At 39.1% G+C, this 25,606-nt stretch overlaps 1 protein-coding gene across 1 annotated transcript in view; it reads right to left on the reverse strand.

Annotated features, from left to right (window-relative positions):
* Efcab5 (EF-hand calcium binding domain 5) overlaps window positions 1-25,606 on the reverse strand; it is a 102,539-nt gene that overhangs the window by 27,086 nt on the left and 49,847 nt on the right. The window contains exons 9-18 of the mRNA XM_042694418.1: window positions 19,926-20,025; window positions 15,298-16,308; window positions 14,015-14,092; window positions 13,809-13,901; window positions 12,828-13,042; window positions 11,754-11,910; window positions 7,943-8,232; window positions 6,398-6,567; window positions 4,966-5,194; window positions 2,883-3,035 (exon numbers count right to left, since the gene is read on the reverse strand). Coding sequence (XP_042550352.1) covers window positions 2,883-3,035; window positions 4,966-5,194; window positions 6,398-6,567; window positions 7,943-8,232; window positions 11,754-11,910; window positions 12,828-13,042; window positions 13,809-13,901; window positions 14,015-14,092; window positions 15,298-16,308; window positions 19,926-20,025 — 2,496 coding nt within the window. The remainder of the gene's footprint in view (window positions 1-2,882; window positions 3,036-4,965; window positions 5,195-6,397; window positions 6,568-7,942; window positions 8,233-11,753; window positions 11,911-12,827; window positions 13,043-13,808; window positions 13,902-14,014; window positions 14,093-15,297; window positions 16,309-19,925; window positions 20,026-25,606) is intronic.

The raw sequence follows: 25,606 nt of genomic DNA on the forward strand, positions 1-25,606 counted from the left end.
CTTGAAAATCCAGGCTATTTCTTGATCTCAGATCCCTTAATCATATTTGCAAAGTCATTTTGCCATGGAAGACAATATTCATGGGATTTCAGGAATCAAGACATGTGTTGGGCATCTGGCTTGGCTTATTGGATCCTAACCTCTGGAATTTACTAACTTTTAGTTCAGTACAACTTGTTTGGTTGAGAAATAACTTGTGTTTCAAAAAGCACACAGAAGGAAAGGGAAGAATATAATTTATAATCAGTGGACAGAAGCAACAATGTTGATCTCTTACAATAGAACATTCCAGGTTTCATATTTGTGTATGTATACATATACATATATATGTGTGTGTATATATATATTTATCAAGCATTAAGGCAGCCAGCCACTAGTGGCTCATATTTATCCTAGCTATTCAGGAGGCTGAGATTTGAGGATTATGGTTTGAAGCCAGCCTAGGCAATAAAGTTGTGAAGCTCTTATCTCTGATTTACCATCAAAAAGCTGATAGTAGAGATATGGCTGAAGTGGTAGAGAGCACCATCCTTAAGCAAAAAGCAAAACACAAAAACTCCTAAGGGACAGCACCCAGACCCTATGTTCAAATGCCAGTATCAGCACAATAAATAATAAAAATGCAGACTGGGAAGGTGGCTCAGTGGTAGAGTGCTTGCCTTGTATGCATGAGGCCCTGGGTTCGATTCCTCAGTACCACATACACAGAAAAAAAAAAGCCGGAAGTGGCACTGTGGCTCAAGTGTAGAATGCTAGCCTTGAGCTGAAGAGCTAAGGGACAGTGCCCAGGCCCAGAGTTCAGGCCCCATGACCGGACCCCCCCAAAAAATAGTAAAATAAAAAATGCAAAGTTATCCTATTATTTATAACTAGCTTGTTTTATGATGTGTTTTCCCCCCATGACATTAAATAACTACCTATTTTTTAAAAAAGGAATTATAACATCTTTGAGGGTAGAGGGGCAATTATTCTGCTTACCATAGTTATCTATTCAATAAGCTCATAATTCCAAAATCATAGACACAGGAACTTTGTTTGGAGTGCTAAACTAAAATAGCCTGAGTTTCATATTTAAGAGAATTTGATTTTTCTATTTGTCTTATTTCTAATTGTTGTCAATAGAGTGAAAATTTCTCCTCCATAATTTATGGGAATGTGGGCATAAAGTGAAGTGGAATATCTCTTAATATACTTATCTCTTTTTTTTTTTGCCAGTCCTGAGGCTTGAACTCAGAGCCTGGGCACTATCCCTGAGCTTCTTTTGCTCAAGGCTAGCACTCTACCACTTGAGCCACAGTGCCACTTTGGCTTTTTCTGTTATGTGGTACTGAGGAATCGAACCCAAGGCTTCATGCATGCTGGGCAACACTCTACCACTAAACCACATTCCCAACCCATTTTATAATTTTTGTTAGTTAGGATGACAGGGGAAAAAAAAGATGGTATGCCAGAACTCAGTGACTTTATACAGGTACTATTTATGAAGGCTTGAGCAGTTTTTAGAATCCAAGCCTAGTCTTAATGGAAAGCTGTACCACCATGAGTCTCTTGAGACAAGGGGAGGGAGCAATGTCCAGAACCTAGAGAGGATAGCTATACGGGGAGTTATCAGGAGTCATGGCATCTAACACAAGGTGAAGTAGCCTTTACAAGAGAAATATAGCCAGCCTACTGCAACCTGACAGACAGGCAGCCTGAAGCATAAACCCTGCAGACTCAATACTTCCCTCTAGTTTCCTGTTGGTGGCTTTCACTGGTCAAATCATGCTGTCTGCATTTTGAGGCAAAGAGCAGACTGGAAAACAGACATAAGTGGATCCATTCCACCAAAGGTTGGGCACAGTAGCATACACCTATTATTCTAGCTACGGGGGCAAGTATGATGGCTGGGTGCTGTGGTGTGCACTTGCCATCATAAGCAAAACTGGGGAAGCACAGAGCAAGACACTACCTTGAAATAACCAATGGAAAAAGGGACTGGAGGTATGACTAGCAAACATAAGGCCCAGAATTCAATTCCTAGTACTGCTCCAAACAAAACAAAACAAAAACCCCACCAAGAGCCCTAATGGTATTGAATCCCCATATCTGATCATCCTAGATGCCAATTTGACTGTTGCTCTTTCTTCCTTTTGGTGACCAGTCACCTCTCCCTTCTGTCTCAGGCAATTTGAGATAGATTCCTATTATAGACAAGGGTTTGAGGTTGTGCTTATTTGAAATATGCCCTTTGTTGGCAATTTTGTTTGCTTGTTTGTTGCACTACTAGAACTCAAACCTAGGCCCATTAGCACGGTATAGGTAAGTACTTTAATCACTGAGTCACATTCCCTAATACATATTCATGCTGGAACTGGGACTTGAACTCAGGGCTTAACTTTTTTTGCTCACAGTCAGCACTTTACCATTTGAGCCCTGTCTCAGTCCAGCATTTTTGCTAATTAGAGATAGAGTCTCTCAGATTTTTCTGAAGGGGTTGGCTTCAAAACTTGATCCTCAGATGTCAACCTCCTAAATAAATAGGATTGTAGATGTGAGCCACAGGTGCCCAGCCTAAGTTAAGAAGACATTTGCTGCTAGGAACTCTGTTCCATCAAAGAGGTGTAATAAGCCGGGCTCTGGTGGCTCAAGCCTGTAATCCTAGCTACTCAGGAGGCTGAGATCTGAGGATCATGGTTCAAAGCCAGCCCGGGCAGGAGAGACCGTGAGACTCCTATCTCCAATAAACCACCAGAAAACCGGAAGTGGCGCTGTAGCTCAAGTGGTAGAGCGCTCGCCTTGAGCTGAAGAGCTGAGGGACAGCGCCCAGGCCCAGAGTTCAAGCCCCACGACCGACAAAAAAAAAAAAAAAAAGAGGTGTAATAATTCCTAGCTTTGCCTACCTGTTCTGGACTAGGTTCAACAAAGTATGTAGTGATGGAGATGATACCAACTGTTTGGTTATAGAGCCAGTGGATGCCAGTGATGACAGTGTGTAAGATGTGCTCCCGGTTGTGAACATAGTGATAGGCAGAGCTAAAGACTTTGGCAACACCCTGTGAAGACAAAAGATTCATATTGCATTTTCTTCTTAAGATAGAAAGGTAATTAGTAATGCAATAGTCAAATTATCCTTTAAATTCATTATAATCTACTACCTACAATTTAGTTTGAATCAGTTCTTAAAAGGTAATATTCCAGGACTGGAGAGTCTATTAAAATATTCATTATGGGCCGGGAATGTGGCTTAGTGGTAGAGTGCTTGCCTAGCATGCATGAAGCCCTGGGTTCAATTAGTCAGTACCACATAAACAGAAAAAGTCTGAAGTGGCACTGTGGCTCAAGTGGAAGAGTAGCAATCTTAAGCAAAAAGAAGCTCAAGTGCCCAGGCCCTGAGTTCAAGCCCCAGGACTGGCAAAAAAAGGTAATATTCCAGACTCTACAGTGCAAACACAAAAAAAGGGTCATCAAGAAATAAAAGGTATACAAGTCCACATAACATTTTATGCTTCATGATAGTCATTCAGTGAAGTTTGTGTCATGTACTATCAGAGCATAGAATCTGAAGAAAAAAAATTGTGTGTCTATGACAGAACTGGGGCTTGAACTGGGTCTAGGCACTGTCCCTCAGCTTTTTTGCTCAAGAATGCCACTCTTCCACTTGAGCCACAGCTCCACTTCTGGTTTCTTGGTGGTTAATTGGAGATAAGAGTCTCATGGACTTTCCTGCTTGGGCTGGCTTCAAACCACAATCCTCAGATCTTAGCCTCCTGAGTAGCTAACATTAGAGGTGCGAGGGGGGAAAATGTTCTTGGAAGTCAAGATTTCAGGCCTGGGTAGGTGGGTAGAAATTACCCTGATCTGTTGCCCTTATTAATTTTTGCATCTATAGCTATTGTTATAAGATCAACAGTACAGGATATGCTTGCTATGAAGGACTGCAACAGGCTAGTTACTGTTGTTCCTATATGCAAAAAGACACCTTGTTTCAGGTCTGGGGATGCTGGCAAATGCCTATAAGGCCAGTACCCAAGAGACTGAGAGAGTAGGATAACAAAATCAAGGTCAGCTTGGGCTACATAGCAAGTTCCAGGCAGCCAAAGTTGCATAATAAAACCTTGTTTCACAAAACACAACAGAGATGTTGTTTCAGAGAATGGATGGGCAGTCCATAAAGTCCATCTGTAATCTTGTTAAGAAACTCTAGGAACCATAAATTCTTCAAAATTTTATTCACACATTCACACACATGTGTATGAATGTATATACATATATGCATGCATACATATGTATTTGTGACTCAAGCCATCTAAGGATAACTCAAGAGCCTTGATCTTCCAGCGCAAGAGAGCTGATTTATAATTTATCTGGATATGCTCACTGATGAGACCATACATAGTTTACCCACTTACAACTCCATACTCCTTCAATCTTCTCTGCAATATCTTACTCTCATATTCATTTGACATGAGAATATTTTTTTTTTTTTGGTTGGTCGTGGGGCTTGAACTCTGTGCCTGAGCGCTGTCCCTGAGCTCTTCAGCTCAAGGTGAGCGCTCTACCACTTGAGCCACAGCACCACTTCTAGTTTTCTGGTGGAGACAAGCGTCTCACCGACTTTCCTACCCAGGCTGGCTTTGAACCATGAAACTTAGTATATCCTTTCTAAGGGTAATTTACTTCGTGGGTCTTAGTTGTTTAATTATTGGATCTATTTCATAGCATCAAATTTGATTCCTATAATTAATGCTGTGAGACACATACTAACAATATTCCAAAAGACTCTGGAGCTTGGATGTGCAATTAAGGCTGAGTCCTTCCATAAGAAATGGGGAAATCTTTCTAAAGACTGACAGGGAACAGGAGAGTGCATGAAGATATTGTCTATATATACAACCTTACTGTCTGGCATTGGCATTCATTTCTGAATTATAGAAGAAGAGACTGTATTATTATTGTTATTGAAGAATTCTATGATTTACTTACTTGATAGAACTTGATCTCATGAGGAAGGAAGATGTTTATTTCATTAGGATCTCTAAGAGTATCAATAGCCAAGACGCCAAAGATTCTCATATAGACATCCTGAAGAGGCAGAGCCAGGAAGGACCCATTATATTCATCCTTTTTGCGGGTATTGTTCCAGAAGAAGATGTTCCCATGATACTGAACTTGGGGCACATGGATTGGTATGCCTTCATCCACAACTGTAAAGCTGAGGAGAAGGATAGAAAGATGGGGAAAGGCACAGAGGAAGGCTTTAAATTAGACCAATTCTTGATCCACAATCTTGGGTGTATATGTAAGAGAAGCCAAATTCAGATAAGATTACCAGTTTGGAGGGCCTGACTTAAGGGAAAGATTTTACAAAACAATCCTAAAGCTGGGTAGCTCAATGGTAGAGCACTGACCTGGAATGTGTGAGGCCCTAGGATCAATCCTATTTTCTTCACCAACCACATTTTAGCTTTTAACAAAAGAGACCTATATAATCCAGATATATGAGATCTAATGTACTGAGTTGATATTGTAGAAGCACTGTAGAAACACTGGTAACTTGAGACATTTCTTTTCTTTTTTTTGTTTTCATTTTTTTGTCAGTTGAACTCTGGGAGTTGGTGCTGTACCTGAGCTTTTTCACTCAAGGCTAGTGCTCTACCACTTAAGCCACAGCTACTTCTGGTTTTCTGGTGGTTAATTGGAGATCAGAATCTCACGGACTTTCGTGCCCAGGCTGGCTTTGAACCACGATCCTCAGATTTCAGCCTCTTGAGTAGCTAGGATTACAGGCATGAGCTACCAATGTCAAGCTCAGGCATTTCTTTTTTCTTTTTTCTTTTTTGCCAGTCATGGGGCCTGAACTCTGGGACTGGGTGCTGTCCCTCAGCTATTCAGCTCAAGTCTAGTGCTCTACCAATTGAGCCACAGTGCCACTTCCAGCTTTTTCTGCTTATGTGGTGCTGAGAAATCAAACCCAGTGCCTCATGCATGCAAGGCAAGCACTCTACTACCCAGCCACCTTCCCAGCCCAGGTATTTTTTTTTTTTTTTTTTGTCGGTTGTGGGGCTTGAACTCTGGGCCTTGGTGCTGTCCCTCAGCTCTTCAGCTCCAGGCGAGTGCTCTACCACTTGAGCTACAGCGCCACTTCCGGTTTTCTGGTGGTTTATTGGAGATAGGAGTCTCACAGTCTCTCCTGCCTGGGCTGGCTTTGAACCGCGATCCTCAGATCTCAGCCTCCTGAGTAGCTAGGATTACAGGCGTGAGCCACCAGCGCCTGGCTTCAGGTATTTCTTTATTGAAGCAGCTTACTGGGATTTGGATGCTAGTTTGCTTCAAGAGAGGAATTATTATTTCAAAATTAATATTCCAAAAATAGTTTTTTGGAAGCATGAAGCCAACCTGGGCAATGTGTTCTTACCTGATTCCCTTCATGTCCCGGTAGAGTACTTTGTTCAGTACAAAGGGAGCATCATCTAGAGTACAAGCCACATTCCTCAAGAGAACCTTTCCTCTAGATGGCAGTAGCACATTTTCTTCTAAGAGGGAAATGTGAGCACTGATCTTCTTATTTCCGTGGGCTTCAGCGTCCTGTGGCAAAATGTTTCTGACCATATATTTGCCAATAGCTAAGCATTCTCCTAACCCCTCTTCACTTGGGAACTTATCACCCATAATTTTTTTTAATTGAATAACTGATGTAGATAGTATCCCATAATTATTCTCCAAACCTGAGTGGAATGTATTTCCTCTATTCATCTAGACTGCTTTAACAAACATCAAACTCAACTAAAACAAACCTCTCAAGTATAATTAAATCTAGAAGTTAAACTTTTAGATTCCTTTGAACTACCATCCTATGTTCCGGGTTTCAGTGAGAAGTATTGATCTGAGAGAGCTGAAGAAGGAAGATGCCTTCTTCACTCATCTCTTGATCATCTCAGTCTGTGAATATGAAAAAAACATACTCCCAAAGAGCTATGAAGATAGTTTGGATATTCAATCTATGTCGATTCAGAAAAGGATTTCTTGTAGCCTTTCTGACTTGTCATTTTGCAAACTTTCTGAAATGACTTTCTCTTATTAAGATACTGAAGATCCCCATACTTAAATATTAAGTTATTAGCAATAATATGTATTAATACATGTTGACTATATCCATAAATTAAGAATAAAAGACACTTTCCTTGATACTTGTCTATTTCTATATGTTTGAGTTTTCTTTCTCTTCCTTTCTCCGTCTCCTTCCCTCCCTCCTTTCTTTCTTTTTGTCTCTCCCTCCCTCCCTCCCTCCCTTGGTTCCTTCGTTCTTTCTTTCCTTCCTTCCCTTCCCATTTCTTTCCTCCTCCCTCCCTCCCTCCCTCCCTTCCCTCCCTCCCTCCCTCCCTCCCTCCCTTCCTTCCTTCCTTCCTTCCTTCCTTCCTCCCTTCCTCCCTTTCTTCTTTCCCTTCCTGAGCCTCCTGAGTAGCTAAGATTACTGGCATGCACTACCAATGCCTGTTTTTTTTTCCCCCATGGCTTTCTTTGCCTTTTGCCTTTATTCTTCAGAGATTTATAGAGTAATTAACAAATACATAATATGGTATCTCTTAGAGTGCCATAGGTCTCTGAAGCAACTTAGAATCAAAGCTCTTTTTCTTGAGTAGTCTCCTGGTCCTGATGGCACCATTTCCAACATTTCTAATCTTGGGAAATTCAGACATTAAGGAGATGATTCCAATAAGCAAGACAGAAATTCCCAAGCATCTTCTCCACATTTTTCTTTTTTACCTTTACTCTCCTGCTTCTTACTTGCCAACCAGCAAATGTTCCAGTTGTGCATTTCACTTAAGGTTTTGTCAGCTGTAATGCATTGACAGTGAATACAAAGTTTATAGCAATACTTAGTAATTTTTTTGATCGAATTGCATATGCCCCTCCTACTTTGAGGAAATCTTTCTCCTATTTATCACTTTAGAAGAAATACCTGGGTGAGGACTTTAAAGGTCTCAGTGTACACAGGCTCCAAGGATACCCCACTTGTCTCTGCAGCAAATTGGATTTGATGTAGCCATTTTCGTCTTGCAAAATTTCTCAGACCTTCAATATGGTTCTTCTCTAAATTATCCATTAGGAATTCTACAACATTTTCTAGAACTTCATCTTCATTGCCCGTGAGCTCAGAGACAACTAATTCTATGTATTTCTGAAATTGTTTTGAAGACAACTTCACCTCTTGATCAGGGCGTGATTCTGGAAACTGGATGTGTAGTTTTGCTAAAGACACAAATGTAAAATCAAGAAGACACAAAAAGTTCATTCATTCATGGGAGAGATTCCCTTAACTGCTTTCTGTGAAAAACATGTATACTAAAGGCATCTCTGAGCCCAAAGTATTTTGTATTGACTTCCTACACTAAACTCAATGTGACTCCTGTTCAATGTCATCTTCCATGTATTTTGTTCTAATTCTACCACTCTACCTGGTGAAACTCCAGCCTGTCCATAGTCAACAAACCACCTAATCTGTCCTGTTATTTTTGTTTTTGTTTTGCCAGTCCTGAGGCTCGAACTCAAGGCCTGGGCTCTGTCTCTGAGCCTCTCTGTGCTCAAGGCTAGAGCTCTAGCACTTGAGTCATAGTGCCACTTCCAGCCTTTTCTGTTTATATCGCACTGAGGACTCAAATGCAGGGCTACATGCGTGTTAGGCAAGCACTCTACCACTAAGCCACATTCCCAGCCCTGTCCTGGATTGGTTTTTTTTTTGGCACTGTATTTTGCGGCCTTTCCTTTCAATTTTTATCTTTATGACCCCAAGCTAGCTTTTATCACTGTAATTGAATTAGTAGACTAATGTGAAGCACATGTTTATAAAATTAAAGAACAACATGGAAGGGGGTAAGAAAAAGTAATAGAATAATACCCTATATGCATATATAATACCCTATATGCATATATAGAACTATCACAGTGAAATCACTTCGTACATTGTTTACAATAATAATAATAATAATCCCACAATTTAGCTGGGTCCTGATATCTGAGGATCTCAGTTTGAAGCCAGCTTGGACAGAAGTCTGCAAAAGCTATCTCCAATTAATCAGCAAAATGCCAGACTAGAAGTATGGCTCAAGAAGTAGAGTGCCAGCCATGAATGAAAGTGCTGACTGAGAGTGTAAGGCTCCAATACTGGCACACATATACAAAAGACTCCATATCTCCAAAATAACTGGAAAAAGCTAGACTGGATACATGGCTCAAATAGTAAGGGGCCAGCTAAGCTAATGTGAATCCCTGGGTTCAAGCATTGGCACTGGTGTCATTGCATCATACCTCATGCCTGTAATTCTATCTGTTCAAGAGGCTGAGATCTGAAGACCATGGTGGTTAGAAGTGAGCTCTGGAAGAAAGTCTGTGAAATTCTTTTTCTTTTTCTTTCTTTTTTTTGTCGGTCATGGGGCTTGAACTCTAGGCCTGGGCCCTGTTCCTGAGCTCTTTACCTTAAGGCTAGCACTTTACCACTTGAGCCATAGTGCCACTTCCAGCCTTTCCTATTTATGTGGTGCTGAGGAATCAAACCCAGGGCCTCATGCATGTGAGGCAAGCACTCTACCGCTGAGCCACCTTCTCTGCCCCTCTGAAATTCTTATCTCTAATTAACCAGCAAAAAGCCAGAAGCGGATTTGTGGCTCAAGTAGTAGAGTGTCAGCTCTTAGTGAAAAAGCCAAATGAGAAGAGACTTTGAGTTCAAGCCCCAAAATATAACCCCTTGGTAGAGGCTAACAACAAAAACCCACAAACAATTTGCATTACACAATTCCCTGGTTCAGATCTTACCATATTTTTATCTAGTCTGTTTTCAATCATATCTGCTCCTTATACCATATAAAAATTATTTGCTCTTGTATCCTCATTCTACTCATGATCCCTGATCAGGCCTCGCATAGTTCCCCCTCTCTATCTCCCCTCTCTCTCTCATACACATGTTGGAGATGTTTCTTTTTTTAAATTGTGCAATATTAAATTTATTATCAAACCTGAACATTACCAGTAAGTTATACCTTCCATGCCTTACCCTCCTCCTCACACAATCTACAAATATCCTGAAATTTGGCTTTCTCTCCAACAGTGTTATCATTATACAAAAATACATGTATTGCACATACATTCTTCTAAATAATATATAGCTTAGTTTTTTCCTGTTTGCAAACTTACTTGGAAAAAATTATATTAAGTGAAGTAAGCCAAGCCCAAAGAAACATAGGTCCCATGGTTTCCCTTATTTGCAATATCTAATATATGTATGAGTCAAGCAGAAAAGGTCAGATAAGGTGATGTTAGGAAAATGAACCCTAAGATATGTATTCAAATGTTTTTTTCTTTCATGCATTTGTTTCTAATGCATTTATAAGATTATTTCTTTGTTGCTTTGTATGTCCCTCCCCCAAGTATAACCCCTGCTTTCATTGTATTTGATGTAGGTATAATTTGTGGAGGGGAAGGGAAAAACAAGCCGTTTAAATAAGGATACAGGTGGACCTGTTGCAGCAATGAGAAGTACAAGTTGTCATGTCGAAAACGAACTTTACAACTTTGATGGGGGGGGGAGGATTGGGGGGGGCGGGGGGAGGCTGGGAAAGGATGTGAAGGGTAAACAAAGGAGGAGGCTACAATGCTTGGTAGGAAATGTACTCATTATCTTGCCCATGTAATTGTAACCCCTCTGGTACAGTATGTTCACAATGAAAATATAAATAAATAAAAGAAAATGTTATCAAATCATAGATTTTAGTCTTTCTCTTTCCTTCTTTCTTCTTTCTTCCTCTCTTTTTCTTCCTTCCTTTCATTCTCTCTTTATTCCTTTCTTTCTCCCTTTCTTCCTCTCTCTTCCTTCCCTTCCTTCCTTTCCTTCCTCCTTCCTTCCTTCTTTCCTTCCTTCCTTCCTTCCTTCCTTCCTTTCTTCCTTTTTCTTCCCTTGTACTGGGATTTGAAATCAGGGCCTAAGCACTGTCCCTGATCTTTTGTGCTCAAGACTAGCACTCTACCACTCAAGCCATGTCTCCACTTCCAAATTTTGCTGGTTAATTGGAAATAAAGAGTCTCACAGACTTTCCTGCCCAGTCTGGCTTTTAACTGTGATTCTCACATCTCAGTCTCTTGAGTAGCTAGGATAAAGGCATGAGCCACTGGTGCTGGGCTAGAATAGAAATAATTTTATACTAGTTACAAAGGAAAAATTAGGTCTTAGGAGGGGAAAAAGTCATTGAGGAGAATAAGAGTGGAAAATGAGCCAGTTGACACAAGGGGTTGTTCAGACCTTGTGAAGGAATATAAACAACCAGGAAGAAATGTTACATGTTTAAGTTCTTTTAACCTAAAAAAGGAGGGCAGCCATGTGTACAGAAAGAATCTATGTAAAGTTAGGCTCTTGGACAAAACTGCAAAAGTATTCCACTCATTTATCAATTCCCATTGGCTAATACATGATGATTTCCATTTTACCATATCCTTGCTGACACTTGTTTTCCATTTAAAAATTACAACCATATTAGTAGGTGTTAAGTAGTACTTGATTGTTTTAGAACTCATGAATTTTTTTTATTTTGAATATTAACATTAGTTATTTATTTTTAATAAGTTTTCAATAATTCTTTTTTTTTATTTAATTTTATTTTATTTGTGAACATACTGTACAGAGTAGAACTCATGAATTTTTAACTGCACTTGTGTCATAGTATTGGGAAACTTAAAAGGCAACTTGTTATCACAACTTGAATAGGAACATTCATGCAGTTTACCTTTCTTCATAGATTCTTTTTCCATTCCCTCCTTGTATGTGTACAAGATTTCATCAACTTCCTTCAGATCCAAAAAGCCTGAGCAATTACTGTCCCACTTCTGAAAGAGTGCTTCTAGAAGAAGTCCTTGTCGGATTTGAAAAGCATTGTGCCTAATCTAGGATAAAAACAAGACAATAGAAGACACCATGTTCATTGTGATAGCTAGCATCTGTGTTTATTTTTTTTAAACAGTGAAGCTATTTTTTTTTTTTTTTTGGTCAGTCATGGGTCTTGAACTCTGGGCCTGGGTGCTATCCCTCAGTTCTTCAGCTCAACGCTAGCACTCTACCACTTAAGCCACAGCTACACTTCTGTTTTCTGAGTGGTTTAATGGAGATAAGAGTCTCATGGACTTTCCTGCCCAGGCTGGCTTTGAATTGCAATCCTCAGATCTCAGCCTCCTGAGTAGCTAGGATTACAGGCATGGGCCATTAGCACCTGGCTTGAAGAATTTTTTAAGTAGACACAGCTTTGCTTTGGGGCTAAGGATTATATTAGTGGAGAATGCATTTCTGTTTCATCTCTCAGCCAAACATGCCCAGTAGGTCTTTGCAGTGGATTAAAATACATTAGCTTTGGAAGGGTACTATACTCCTTGACAATCTCTGATTAATTTTTTCCCATTTCATCCTGATTATTCAAGAAAAATGTGCAAAACATAGAAATTTAATAGTAATGTTCAAACAATGAAAAGTGGCTGTGTTAAAAAGTCTCTCTCTCTGTCTCTCTGTCTCTGTCTCTGTCTCTCTCTCTCTCTGTCTCTCTGTCTTTATTTTGCCAGGTGCCAGAGGCTTAGATCAGGAGGACCTCTGTTTAAGACAAGCTCAAGAAGAAAAGTTCATGAGACCCCTCTTCTCAACAGTCAGCTGTGTGCAGTAGAGGGCTTCTGGCATGTACTAGCTATGATGGATAGCTTGAAATAGAAAAGCATAGTTCAAATGTGTGCCTGAGCAGGATGGAAGAGCAACTAAAGTTCAGAGATTTACTTATAAAAATGACTTCACTTGTTTCATTGATAAATATATTACCCACCTGTTCTAAGGCATTAATTTTCTCTTCTTCTGTTTCTACATAGTTTTTCTTAAAAAAAGAGACGAGGCTCTCACTGACACTCAGCTGAGTATCTTCTCCAACGAATGTCTCCAGGAATTGGACAAACTGGATCAGATTTAAGGAAACTCCATTGAAGGCACTCCTGCCTTTTAGTTCCTTGTAGGACAGAATATTTCTGATAATTGAATGTAAGTCTGTGAAGCAGGAAACATACATCAAGGAATTCTTTCAAATCTTAGAGAAAGCAAAATAGTACCCGTGTAATACGCATGTGCTTTTGCTGTTTTAACATTTTTGAATTTGGTGGTCGATTTGGATACAGGCCTTTGTATATAGTAGGCATTGCTCTAACACTGAGCAAAATTCCCAGCCCCAACATCTAATATTTTTACCTGTCATAAACATATGTTCCCTTTTTGAGAACAACATCCATCTCTTCTCTTTGGGAGAACATTTTTCCCCACTGTCAGTTTAGGAAAGCAGGTGGTACTGAATCTTCTCCACCATTCTTCCATGGATGTGTGATATAAGTTCTGGCTAAAGATTCATATATGACAGCAGTGTAACCCAGATGATTGTTATCCCAGAACTTTGGGGGCAACAATCAGGAAAAATCTTTTTTCTTTTTTCACTCTGTTGAAATGGTAGAATATAACGTTAAAAATGCTCTTGTGGACATTTTTGAAACCACATGGGGGAAAAATGCCTAAAATGGTAAGTGATACCAGGAAACAGGGCTGAGAAGCCAAGACAGTATCCTGCTATAGTGGGACCCAGTTGAACCTGAAGCCAGCTATAAACAGATTAGCAAATACTATTATCACCTTAAGTCCGTGTCTGGGTCACAGAAACCTATGAGAAAGTCCTCACGGATTTCCAAGTACTTCAGGCATAAATCTAGCATATTAAAGCCATCTATTGGATTGCCTTTATGCTTCTGATTTTTTTCTTAACATGTACCTGTGAACCTGGCGTTAGCATAGATTAAGTTTGCCTGTTCCTCATCTTCAAATTTGATATACTGTGTTTTCCAGTTACAGGTAAGAAATTCACCTGTGAAAAACACATTTTACAACAAAGTCAAGTTAACTTCACTTTTGCAATGCTTTTGCTCCAAGATATAAACAAAAGGAAGATTTTTGGTTGTTTTTTAAATGACCAATTACCTTTCCATGTCTTTCCTTCTATTTTCTGGGACTTTGGTTCACAGGCTTTGTCCTTCTGAATGCTGGTTTTTGAAGGTTCTAAGTTGTACAAGAGAAAATGCTATGGATCAACCATAATGCATATTTATTACTATTACTATTATAATATCATTAACATATCATATTTTGTATTCAGAAGTTAATGAATGTAAGAAAACACTTTCATATGGAACCTCAAAAACCCTAGGTACTTCCTTTTAATTGCTGAAAGTAACTGCGTTAAAAGCTATTTTTTAACCTGAATTTGACCATGTAATGCAAAGTATTACTATATTCCTAAATTCTGTTCATTTGAAATAAACATTTGAAATGTAAAGTGTTTTCTGTCTGAAATACAACTTTCAGAAACACTTCTAGGAGAAAATCATAAAACACAGAAAGAAGGCAGGACCCATCTTGCAGTTGAAGTAAAATAAAGTTGTTGTTTTTTTTTTTGGGGGGGGTCCGGTCGTGGGGCCTGAACTCTGGGCCTGGGCGCTGTCCCTCAGCTCTTCAGCTCAAGGCTAGTGCTCTACCACTTGAGCCACAGAGCCACTTCTGGCTTTTTTCTTTTTGCTTATGTGGTGCTGAGGAATTGAACCCAGGGCCTCATGCATGCAAGGCAAGCGCTCTATCACTGAGCCACCTTCCCAGTCCTGAAGTAAAATAAAGTTTGAATGTAGTTTCTGACATTAGAAACTACAAATTTAAAACAAAATGCTTTTTCCTTTCCAAAGGCCCAATGAAGATGCTTCTATTTATAGTGCTGCTAAATCTCTTCCTCACTAATGAACTAAAAATAAAATTCTAAGTAAATTGACAATAGATATATTCAGGTTTGCTGATTGTTTAAGGTCTAGACTAAATGTAAAATGCCAAAAGGTATCTGAATTTTAGGTAACAGAAAAGATATTAATTTCAATGAGTGTTTTCTGAACAGACATTATAAACTATTCTATAAAACAGGAAGCCGAGCTGGCACCTGTGGCTCATGCCTGTAATATTGGCTAAATAGGAGGCAGAGATCTGAGGATTTGGGTTCCAAGCCAACCAGGTCAGGAAAGTCTGTGAGACCCTTATTTCCAATTAACCACCAAAAAAGCCAGAAGTGGAGCTATGGCTAAGGGCTAAATACTAGTTGCGAGCCAAAACACTCAGTGACAACACCCAGGCCAACTTCAAGCCCCAGATCTCTCTCTCTCTCTCTCTCTCTCTCTCTCAGAAAACTTCAGGAAACTGATATTGTAGGACAACTGAAGTACTACCTGCAACAAGATCTTTTTTACTTGATGTGGCCACTGCAGAACTGTCAACTGCTTCTTCATCTCTGTCCCCCAGTAATGCGGTCTCAGGAATTGTTTCTCTCACTGGTTCTTGTTCTGACTCTTCTATTATTGACTCTGGTTCATATTCTGTAAGTGACATTCTGTGTGATTTTTGTCCTGATAATGACCCTTTGCGCTGATCTTGGGCTAATGAACCTCTGCGTTGCCCTTGTTCTAGAATTGATCCTCTTCGTGGTCCTTGTTCTGAAATTGATGATTTACGTGATCTTTGTCGTGATATTGACCGTTTACGCTGTCCTTCTGAAAATGATTCTCGGGGTGACCTTTGCTCTGAAATTGAGTCTCGGGGTGACTCTTGCTCTGTATTAGACCCTCCATGTGATTGTTGTTCCGGTATTGATTCTCTTTCTGAGTCTTGTTCTGCAATTGAGTCTGGATGTAGTTCTTGGTCTATTGAACCTTGCTGGGAAACTGATCCTCTGCTCTGTCTTTGCCCTGAAACTGACATTCTGCGTAATCCTGCTCTTGACCCTTTGCGTTGTCCTTTCCCTCCAGTTGACCCTCTGTGGTGTCTTTGCTCTTCTAACTCTTTATTTAGTTTTGGTTCTGAAGGAATTTCTTCTTCTGGAGTTGACTCTGTGTGGATTTCTTGTTCTGTAGGGGTTTCTTGTTCTGGAGTTGACTCTGTGAAAAATTCTTCCTTTGCAGTTGGCTCTTTTCCTTGTTCTTCCACTGAAATTCCTAGTGACTCAGGTTCTGTACCCATCTCACTCTTCTCTCCTGGTGGTGATGATATTCTGGGTTTGTCATCTTTTTGCTGATCTTCTGGATTTTCTAATAATTTACTTCGAGCTTTTGCAGCTTCTTTTTCAGCAAGTAATGCATTCATTTGTAAGAATACCTTATCAAAATCTTCATAAATATGTTTCTGATTATCCATGTCTCCCCAGAATTCAATAAGGTCTATTTCTTCAAATTCAAGGATTGGCCCTAATGTAGAAAACAAAACATTTGCCTAAACAATGAATCTGTGTGTGCGTGGGGGGGAGGGGCATGCTAATCTTTGGGCTTGAACTCAGGGCCTGGGCACTGTCCCTGAGCTTTTGTGCTCAAGGCTAAACTCTACCACTTGAGCTATAGTACCACTTCCAACTTCTTGATGATTAATTGGAAATAAGAGTCTCATAGACTGGCTTTGAACTGCTATCCTCAGATCCCAGCTTCCTGAGTAGCTAGGATTTACAGCCATTAGCCACCAGTGCCTGGCTAACAATGGATCTTATAGTATAGAATCAAAGCTATCAAATTAATGTAAAGCATTGAAGACACTTATTGTAATATTAAATCTATTACTTTGAATAAACATCAATTACTTTTTCTGTGACACCATAAAAAGCAAAAATAAAGTACTCTCACACAAATATTTTTTAAATGCTTGCTATTATAAATTAACAGTTTTGGAAATAATATATTTCTTCTTTTGCTAGTTGGCGTGCTGTTTAGACTGCCAATGCAAATAATTTGTCCTCTATCTTTGTGGTCCACTCACAATAGACATGGCATAGAGGTAGAGAAAGGGATTCATTTTATCATCTCAAATAATTTTCATTTTTTTTTTGGGTCCGGTCGTGGGGTCTGAACTCTGGGCCAGGGCAATGTCCCTCAGCTCTTCAGCTCAAGGCTAGTGCTCTACCACTTGAGCGCCACTTCCGGCTTTTTTCTTTTTTGCTTATGTGGTGCTGAGGAATCGAACCCAGGGACTCAGGCATGCAAGGCAAGCACTCTACCACTGAGCCACCTTCCCAGCCCCTCAAATAATTTTCAATATCAGCCCAGAGACTTCTCAATGGATGAATGGATCAAGAAAATGTGATATATATATATACACAAACACATATATACACATATGTATACATATATACATACATATATATAATATTCATATAATGGAATTTTACTCATCCATTAGAAAGAATGCTATTGTACCATTTGTAAGGAAATGGAGAGATTTGGAAAAAATTATATTAAGTGAAGTAAGCCAGACCCAGAAAAATAAAGGTTGTATGGTTTCCTTCATTTGTGGGAGCTAGAATGTGCCTATTAATCTATAAGTAAACACATTGGGTGGTTTGCAAGTGGCTACAAATGAATCAACTCAAGTATAAGAGACTCTTTAAAGAGCTCAAATAGTATAATTATTTAGAAAGATTAAGTAAAAGCCCAACAAAATAAGTACCAGGAAATGGGTCCTTACAAAAAGAGGTGGGGTGAAGAGGAGAGGGGTAGATAAATGAAGTAGGGAAGGGAGGGAGAATATAGTCAAGAATTCATTGTATATACCACAAAATTAAGAAAAATAATGGAAGGGGTGGGCCAAAGGAGAGTGAAAATGTTGAAAGGATGGCACAGGTCAAGATGCATTAAATACATAAACAACTTTGTTAAATGGCAAAAAAGTTCAATACACAGAGCCTACAAAATTAAGAAGAGTGAGGGAAAGGATGGGTTGGGTAAAAATGTTGAGAGGAGCCACATTGATCAAGACACACTATATTCATAAACTGCTTTGTTGAATGGCAACTCCTTTGTACAACTACTTAAAGATAAAATTAAAGATAAAATAAATAGAATAAAAACAACTCTTTATCAATGTCAATATTTCAGTGGGACTATATTGTTTCCAGTATTTGCTTTCCTTGTCTTCTTTTCTCCTCTGTTCCTTTTTAGTTTTCAATTCTTCTCTTCCACACTTTAGGTGGGAGACAAGGATCAGAATTCTAGGGAAAGGCTCAGTGGTAAATCATGTTCTTAGTACATTCAAGGCCTTAAGTTCAACTTCCAGTACAAGAAGGAAAAATCAGGGGAAGCAAAGAAGGAAAAAGTGATGGAAAGAAGAGGAGAGAAAAAGGAATAAAAAGAGGGAGGGTAGGAAGGAAGGAGAGAGAAGGAGGAAGGGAGAGAGGAAGGGAATGAAGGAAGAAGGGAGGGAGGAAGGAAGATGAATTGGATAGTACTCACCTGAATCCTAATGTTAAAATATGGTGTTGTGGTGGTACTTGCCTATGTTTCCCACACTCAAGCTGAGGCAGGAGAATAATCTGATGCCAGCCAAGCTACATAGAGAGAGCCTGTCTGAAAAAAGCCCCAAACAAGCAAGCAAACACACACCTTACAATGTCTAGGGCTACAGAGAATGGGATTCATGCCATGAAACTGTCTCCCTCCTTTTCAAAACAAGCAGTGATTAAGCTATGAGATTGTGAAATCCACAATTTTAATGACTATTCCATCTATACCACACATAGGAGTATCATGATTTGTAAAACCTAGCCACTTAAAATATAAACAAAACCTATAATACCATTTATTTTGGTAGGAATATAAAAAGAATATTTTCTCATATAATAAAGATAAACAAGTAAAAAGGATTGGGTTAAGGAAATATTTTTCTTAGAAATCTTAGAATTATAACTTCAGCATTGAAAATGTAATAACCATTATCAACTTAATTTCCAAAACATTCAAATTATCACTAAAGCCTGTCTTCATTAAAACTTATCAACTTAGTTTCCAAAACATTCAAATTATCATTAAAGCTTGTCTTCATTTATGTGAATATAAAATTGGGTCCAGCTGAGTTCTGATATGATGATTTTGAGTATTACACTATGATGAAAATATATCTCAGGGGGCTGGGAAGGTGGCTCAGTGGTAGAGTGCTTGGCCTTGCATGCAGGAGGTCCTGGGTTCGATTCCCCAGCACCACATAAGTAAAAAGAAAAAAAGCCGGAAGTGGCGCTGTGGCTCAAATGGTAGAGTGCTAGCCTTGAGTAAAAGAAGCTCAGGGACAGTGCCCAGGCCCTGAGTTCTATCCCTAGGACTGGCAATATCTATCTATCTATCTATCTATCTATCTATCTATCTATCTATCTATCTATCTATCTATCAGCTTAGTTCAAGGTTTCAAGTCTGTTATCCTAGCTATTTGGGAGACAGATATTGGGAGATCATGGTTCAAGGCCAGCCCAAGCAAAAAAAATGTCTATCTCAACTGATGTCTGAACATAGTAGCAGCACATGCCTGTCATCTCAGCTCTAATGGCTGGATATAGTGGCATGTACCTGCCATCCTAGTTATACAAGGAAGCACAAATAGGAAGAATAGAGTTCAGGCTGACCCTATCTTAAAAAAAAGCAATACAGAAAGGGTTAATAGTCCAGGTGGAAAAGCATCTGCCTAGCAAGTATAAAGCTCTGAGTTCAAGCCCCAGTAATTATATCTACATACCTATATATTTATATCTATATCTGCATATGTGTATATATAGACATAGAGAGACATATATAAATGTATAAATTAATATATGTGTGTATACATACATATATAGACATACATAAATGTATATATAAACATACATATATGTATGTGGATATATCATGACATAAAATACATTTTGTAGAAGAACAAATAGATACAGCTATAGCTACTATAACTTAAGAGAGATATTATGTGAAGGAATCCCATGAGGGTAGAAAGACTTCGTGTTACTTTAATGTACTGGTGACACTTCGGCTTGAGTATGCTCATCTCCTTGAGTGGTACTTACATTGTCTGGGGTTTCGGAGTAAGCTTCTAAATGATTGTGGACTTTGATCATAAAATAATTCCAGCAAAGCCAAAGTCCTCTGTCGATCCAAACTCCCCGTCTAAGAAAAAAGGTTGCAATGAGTGGTTATGGAGATTTAAGATTTCTATGTAGGGCTGGGAATGTGGCTTAGTGGTAGAGTGCTGGCCTAGCATGCATGAAGCCCTGGGTTCAATTCCTTAGTACCACATAAAAAATAAAGAAATTAAATTAAAAGGGAAAAAAATTAAAAAAAATTTGTATGTAGCCAGGTGTGGTGGCTTACACTGGTAGTCCTAGCTACTTGGGATAAGAGGATCACAGTTTGAGGCTAGCCTGGACAATAAATGTTAGCAAGACTTTATTTCAAATGACATGTTAGGTATGTTACCATAATTCCAGCTCTTAGGGAGGCACTGGTAGGATAGCAGTCTGAGACTGGCCCAAGGCAGAAGTGTGAAACCCCAGCTAAAAACAGAAAGGGTATGTGGTTCAAGTGGTAGAGCACTTGCTTAGCAAGTTTGAAGCCCTGAATTCAAATCAGAGTACTGCAAAAAAAAAAAAAAAATGTAAAGTGAACCATCCATTACTACTTCCACCAGCGCCACAGTCATCATCCTGTAAATAAAAGCTCCAGCAACAAATTCAGGAAAGCTGGATCTTGCCTTTATGCTTGTAAATAAGAATAGTTATTCATTTATCTGATTTAAAAAAATTCATATTAACTAATTAATTACTTAGGGCTGGTACTGGGGCTTAAACTCAGGGCCTGGTTGCTGTCCTTTAGCTTTTTCACTCAAAGCTGGTACTCTACCATTTGAGCCACAGCTCCACTTCTGGAGTTTTGGTGGTTAATTAGAGATTAGCGTCTCACAGACTGGCTGTGACAGGCTGGCTTTGAACCATGCTTCTCAGATCTCAGCCTTCTGAGTAGCTAAGATTCCAGGCATAAGCCACCAGCACGCAGCTTCCATCTGAATTTTAAAAATCTGAATATTTTTCTTTTTTAAAAGTAACAATGACATATAGATAGAAAAGTACACTAATCCTGTGTATGAATTAAAAGATGTAAACACACATAGAGCTGTTTATCAAAGGAGAACTGAAACTTTAGAGTGCAGGGCTTTGCTCTAGAACTCAACTGTGTACTGTGATTCCACTGCACCTTCCTGCAGCATTCCAATTTACCCCAAATTTCCTACGATTTTCTGGGAAACAAGGTACAAGGCAAAGAAGAGATGTTGCATTGCAGCCTAGAAAAGCCTAGAAAAGCTTCACTTGCTGTGAAACTCACTCTGGCAGCTGATGGCTCAGTTAATGCAGCAGAGCAACTCCCAGATGTGCTGTTAACTGCAAAGAACAGCACATACAAATGTGATAGGGCTGTTTCTAAATGTCAAAGGCACCAAATTAGCTTTCGGGCCTTTTGTATAGTGATAAGACATAGTGATATCCTTGAAACCACTGGACTGCTAAACTATTTTACGAAGGCAGTATTTACATCCCAGATCTTATGCCCTACTCCCTGTCACATAAGCATTTTACCAAGTCATCCAGTGTTACTTCCAGCTCATTAAGTGCAATCACCATGATGGACATCACAAGACAGTGAACCTATATGATATTCTGTAATATATTAACACAATCAAGGTCTTGGGATCCTAGATTATATTAGAGAAGAAGAAAACTGCCTTAGCCCAAAAGCAAGGCAGTGAAAGTAAACTGCTGTTTCTGACAGATAAAATCAAACTTCTGTTGGTCCTTGTAAACTGTTCCAGAGAAAATAGTACCTGCTAGACCAATAATTGTGAATGAAAGGCTATGCCAAGCTGGTCTAAATAAGGATTCCACACCTGGAATAGCAGATGTGAACAGTCACAGTAATCTATAAATATTCTTCAAGAACAGCAACAACAACAAAAAGAACTATCTGCTTTCATATAAACAAAACAGGACAATTAGAAAGGAACACAATGGGATAGCTTCCTCTATATCTTTTATATATTTTCATATCTAGTGTCTATGGGATTGTTTCTTAACCTGCTTATTTATGTATTGTATCCATTCTGGCAAATATGGAAAATTTAGAAATTTCTTTTTTTTTGGGTCTGGTCATGGGGCCTGAACTCTGGGCCTGGGCACTGTCCCTCAGCTCTTCAGCTCAAGGCTAGCACTCTACCACTTGAGCCACAGTGCCACTTCTGGCTTTTTTTTTTTCTGCTTATGTTGTGCTGAGGAACTGAACCCAGGGCCTCAAGCATGCAAGCCAAGCACTCTACCACTGAGCCACCTTCCTAGCCCCAAATTTAGAAATTTCTACTGGCCTTTTCTACCTTAATAGTCTTCAGTGGCCCAGTATGGAGAATAAATATAAAGATTCTGCTAATTGTTAAGTGTGTCTGTTCTAATGAAATATTCAGGAACCAAAATAGTCATAGCTAAATCCAAGAGATTAACCTTCGACCAAAAATAGCATTTATCACCTGAGAGCCACACATCCTAACATTAACCAGTAGTCCCGTGGTGTGTTTTGGGATTCCAAAGATTCATATTAACTCGAGCCAGTGCCTTGTAGTACCTGCAAGTTTGGTAAATGTTTCTTTCCTTGATACTTAGTGTAGAAAATGTCTGCATCCCATCCTTCAAACAAAAAGCTCTGAATGAGAATTGGGTGATTCTCCCTCAACTCATGTTTTTGGCTCCATAATTATTGCTTTTCTGTAAACAGACCCAGTGGTAATTTAGTAGGCATTCTAATACCTAAGGACACCATGACCTCCAAGAAAATCCATGTATGTCAACACACTCAGATGGTCAGTTTAATCCCCACTGTTCATTATGGTTATCCTAATTATATACTCAGGGAATTAGGGAAACCACCATAGTATGAGCACTACACAAAGTGGATCCTATTAAAACATAACCATGGGACTTGGGGATTGGGTCCAAAAGCTATTTATACATAGTATTTATGAGCACTAAATCTGACTAGCAGACCTTGTCTTTGGCAAGTTACTGTCATGTATCTTCTGTCACTCTGGAATGTAATTGTTTGCCTTGAAATCAGAGTTCACCTCAATGTCAATATCTTCCACCATCAATTACTATTTATTTTTCAGCAATGTTGATGTTCCTTTATTAACTTATTGAGTATTTCTCAACGGAGTATCATTGGGCTCTCTTGGGAAACATGGAAGAAGTGCATATGAGCAATTAGCATTAGCAATCTATGATTTCATTTTTATGGTATTCCAAGAACTTTCTGGCACCTTAACCTAATTGAACATAGGGTATCGTTGAGTCAAAGTTTCATTTAATCTACCAAAGTGTTAACATATTTTAAGATATTCAAAATATTACTGTCAAATAAATCTACTGAGCATAACTATATTAAAAATTTGGGGAAATTCAATGTTATATCCATGTATCTTAGTTTCTTACTACAAGCAATTCCTATATACATTCCCTCAGGATTCTGTTGCTATGAATTAGCAAAAATTTGCCATTTTCTTAGAGGACAGGAATCATCCCTCAAGATAGACTTGGAGGGGCTGAGAAGGTGGCTCAGTGGTAGAGTGCTTGTCTTGCATGCCTGAGGCCCTGGGTTCGATTCCTCAGCACCACATAAGCAAAGAGAAAAAAAAGCCGGAAGTGGCGTTGTGGCTCAAGTGGTAGAGCGCTCGCCTTGAGCTGAAGAGCTGAGGGACAGTGCCCAGGCCCAGAGTTCAGGCCCTACGACCGGACCCAAAAAAAAAAAAAAAAATAGATAGACTTTAACTAGTATTTTTAGTATGTACTGAGATCAAACTCCAGTCTGAGTTCTCAAGGCAATAAACCTATAAGTGGGTCCTGAGCAAAATAGGCGTCTCCTTGGAAGCCACTTGCCTCTTAAGAATTGCTGGGAAAGAAGAGATAATATTCTCAAATAGGAGAGTAGGGATTTTGTTTCTGTTGCCTAAGAAATCTTAGGAAGCTGAGACTTCAGCTTCCTCTGGGTCCACCCAAATGTAGCCATTCCAAATCTGAGGATCCCTCTATTTTCTAAGCAGTGTTCTGATTTTCATACAAGAAACTTGGCAAGTCTATAAATTCAGTTTACATTTTAATTCAGTCATTTTACATTTTTGTGGCTGCGCTGTCATCCAAATCTGCCCTGAAGCTGTAAGAAATAAAGATTGCTTTATAAGACTAATGGAAACTTTCTGGTGTTCTGACTTCAATTTGAACTAAGAGTTTAAGGTCCTAGAACCTAGAACTCTAGAACCTTTACACAGGAGTCTTATGCATGCTGAGCTATACCCTTAGGTGTGAGCTTATTTTTTTACTTTCTGTGATCCTTCTAATGCAGCTAGAGGAAGTCCAGAAATCCATAGGTCTAGGGGCCATCCCTGTTATAACTATAGTTGAATGCAGCCTCCATTCTGTCTTTTAAAGCTTTTCCTTCAATAAGCACTTCATCCCAAGCAACCATCAGTGATAATTTAGAAAAATCTTTTCATTGAGAAGTAACAAATATACAACAGGGTATGTAAATCCTAAGTAATTTTGTCTTAATGAAAAATGTTGGTTTGTGTAGACAGCACTCACTTAAAGGTACAGAACATACTTTATCACTGCCAGAAGTTATCTTCACGGGCTCCTCTTAGTCAATGATTCTCACAATGATAATTATTCTGATATTTATCACTGCATATTAATTATGTCTTAAATATCATATAAATGGAATCATGCAGTATATGTCTTTTGTGTCCATTTTGTTGAACATCATGTATATCATTCATATTTCACTAGACTGTAATTCATTTTCATTGCTATGTAGCACTAGTACACATAACAATTTATTTTACACTTTATTCATTTGATTGTTGATAGGCAGTTGTGCTGTTTTAGTTGTTGTTTGCTTGTTTTGGTCAAAGGGCTTGAATTCTGGGCCTAGGTGCTGTCCCTCAGCTCTTCAGCTCAAGGCAAGCACTGTACCACTTGAGCCACAGCACCACTTCCGGTGGTTAATTGGAGATAAGAGTCTCACAGACTTTCCTGCCCAGGTTAGCTTTGAACTGTGATCCTCAAATCTCAGCCTCCTGAGTTGCTAGAATTACAGGCATGCACCACTGGCGCCCAGCTAATCTAGATGTTTTTAAAGATGGTAAAGCTCCTAGGTTCAGGAGTGGTATGGGGCTGAATATGATTGGACTACATGTTATGCAACTATGAAATGTCACAATGAAATCTGATGTTTTTTGTACTATAAGTTAAAATAGGTAATAAAGAAATAAAATGAACAGATCTTTAGTGTATTTGTGTGTTTGTGTGTTTGCTTTGGGGTTTTTCTGGTTTGGTTTTTTGCTTTGGGTGTTTTTTGTTTGTTTGGTTTGTTGTTTTGGTTTGATTTGAACTCAAGAGATTGTTCTTGCTAGCCAGAACTCTAGTTCTGAGCTCCAGTCTTATTTTACTTTATTTTATTTTTTTGAGATAAGATCTCACTTCTTTCATGGGCACACCTGAACTTCAGTCCTGCTTTGTGCTTCCCATAGTCAGAATGACAGGTGCATGCCACCAAATCCAGCTTCTTTCTGTTGAAATAGTCTTTTACACTTTCTGCTCAGGCTAGCCCAAAACCCAGTTCTCCTATCTCCCTATCTCAACTTCCCAAATTGTTAGGA

This window comes from Dipodomys spectabilis, unplaced genomic scaffold, assembly GCF_019054845.1.
Source record: "Dipodomys spectabilis isolate Male_0828 unplaced genomic scaffold, ASM1905484v1 ptg000004l, whole genome shotgun sequence".
Taxonomy (NCBI): domain Eukaryota; kingdom Metazoa; phylum Chordata; class Mammalia; order Rodentia; family Heteromyidae; genus Dipodomys; species Dipodomys spectabilis.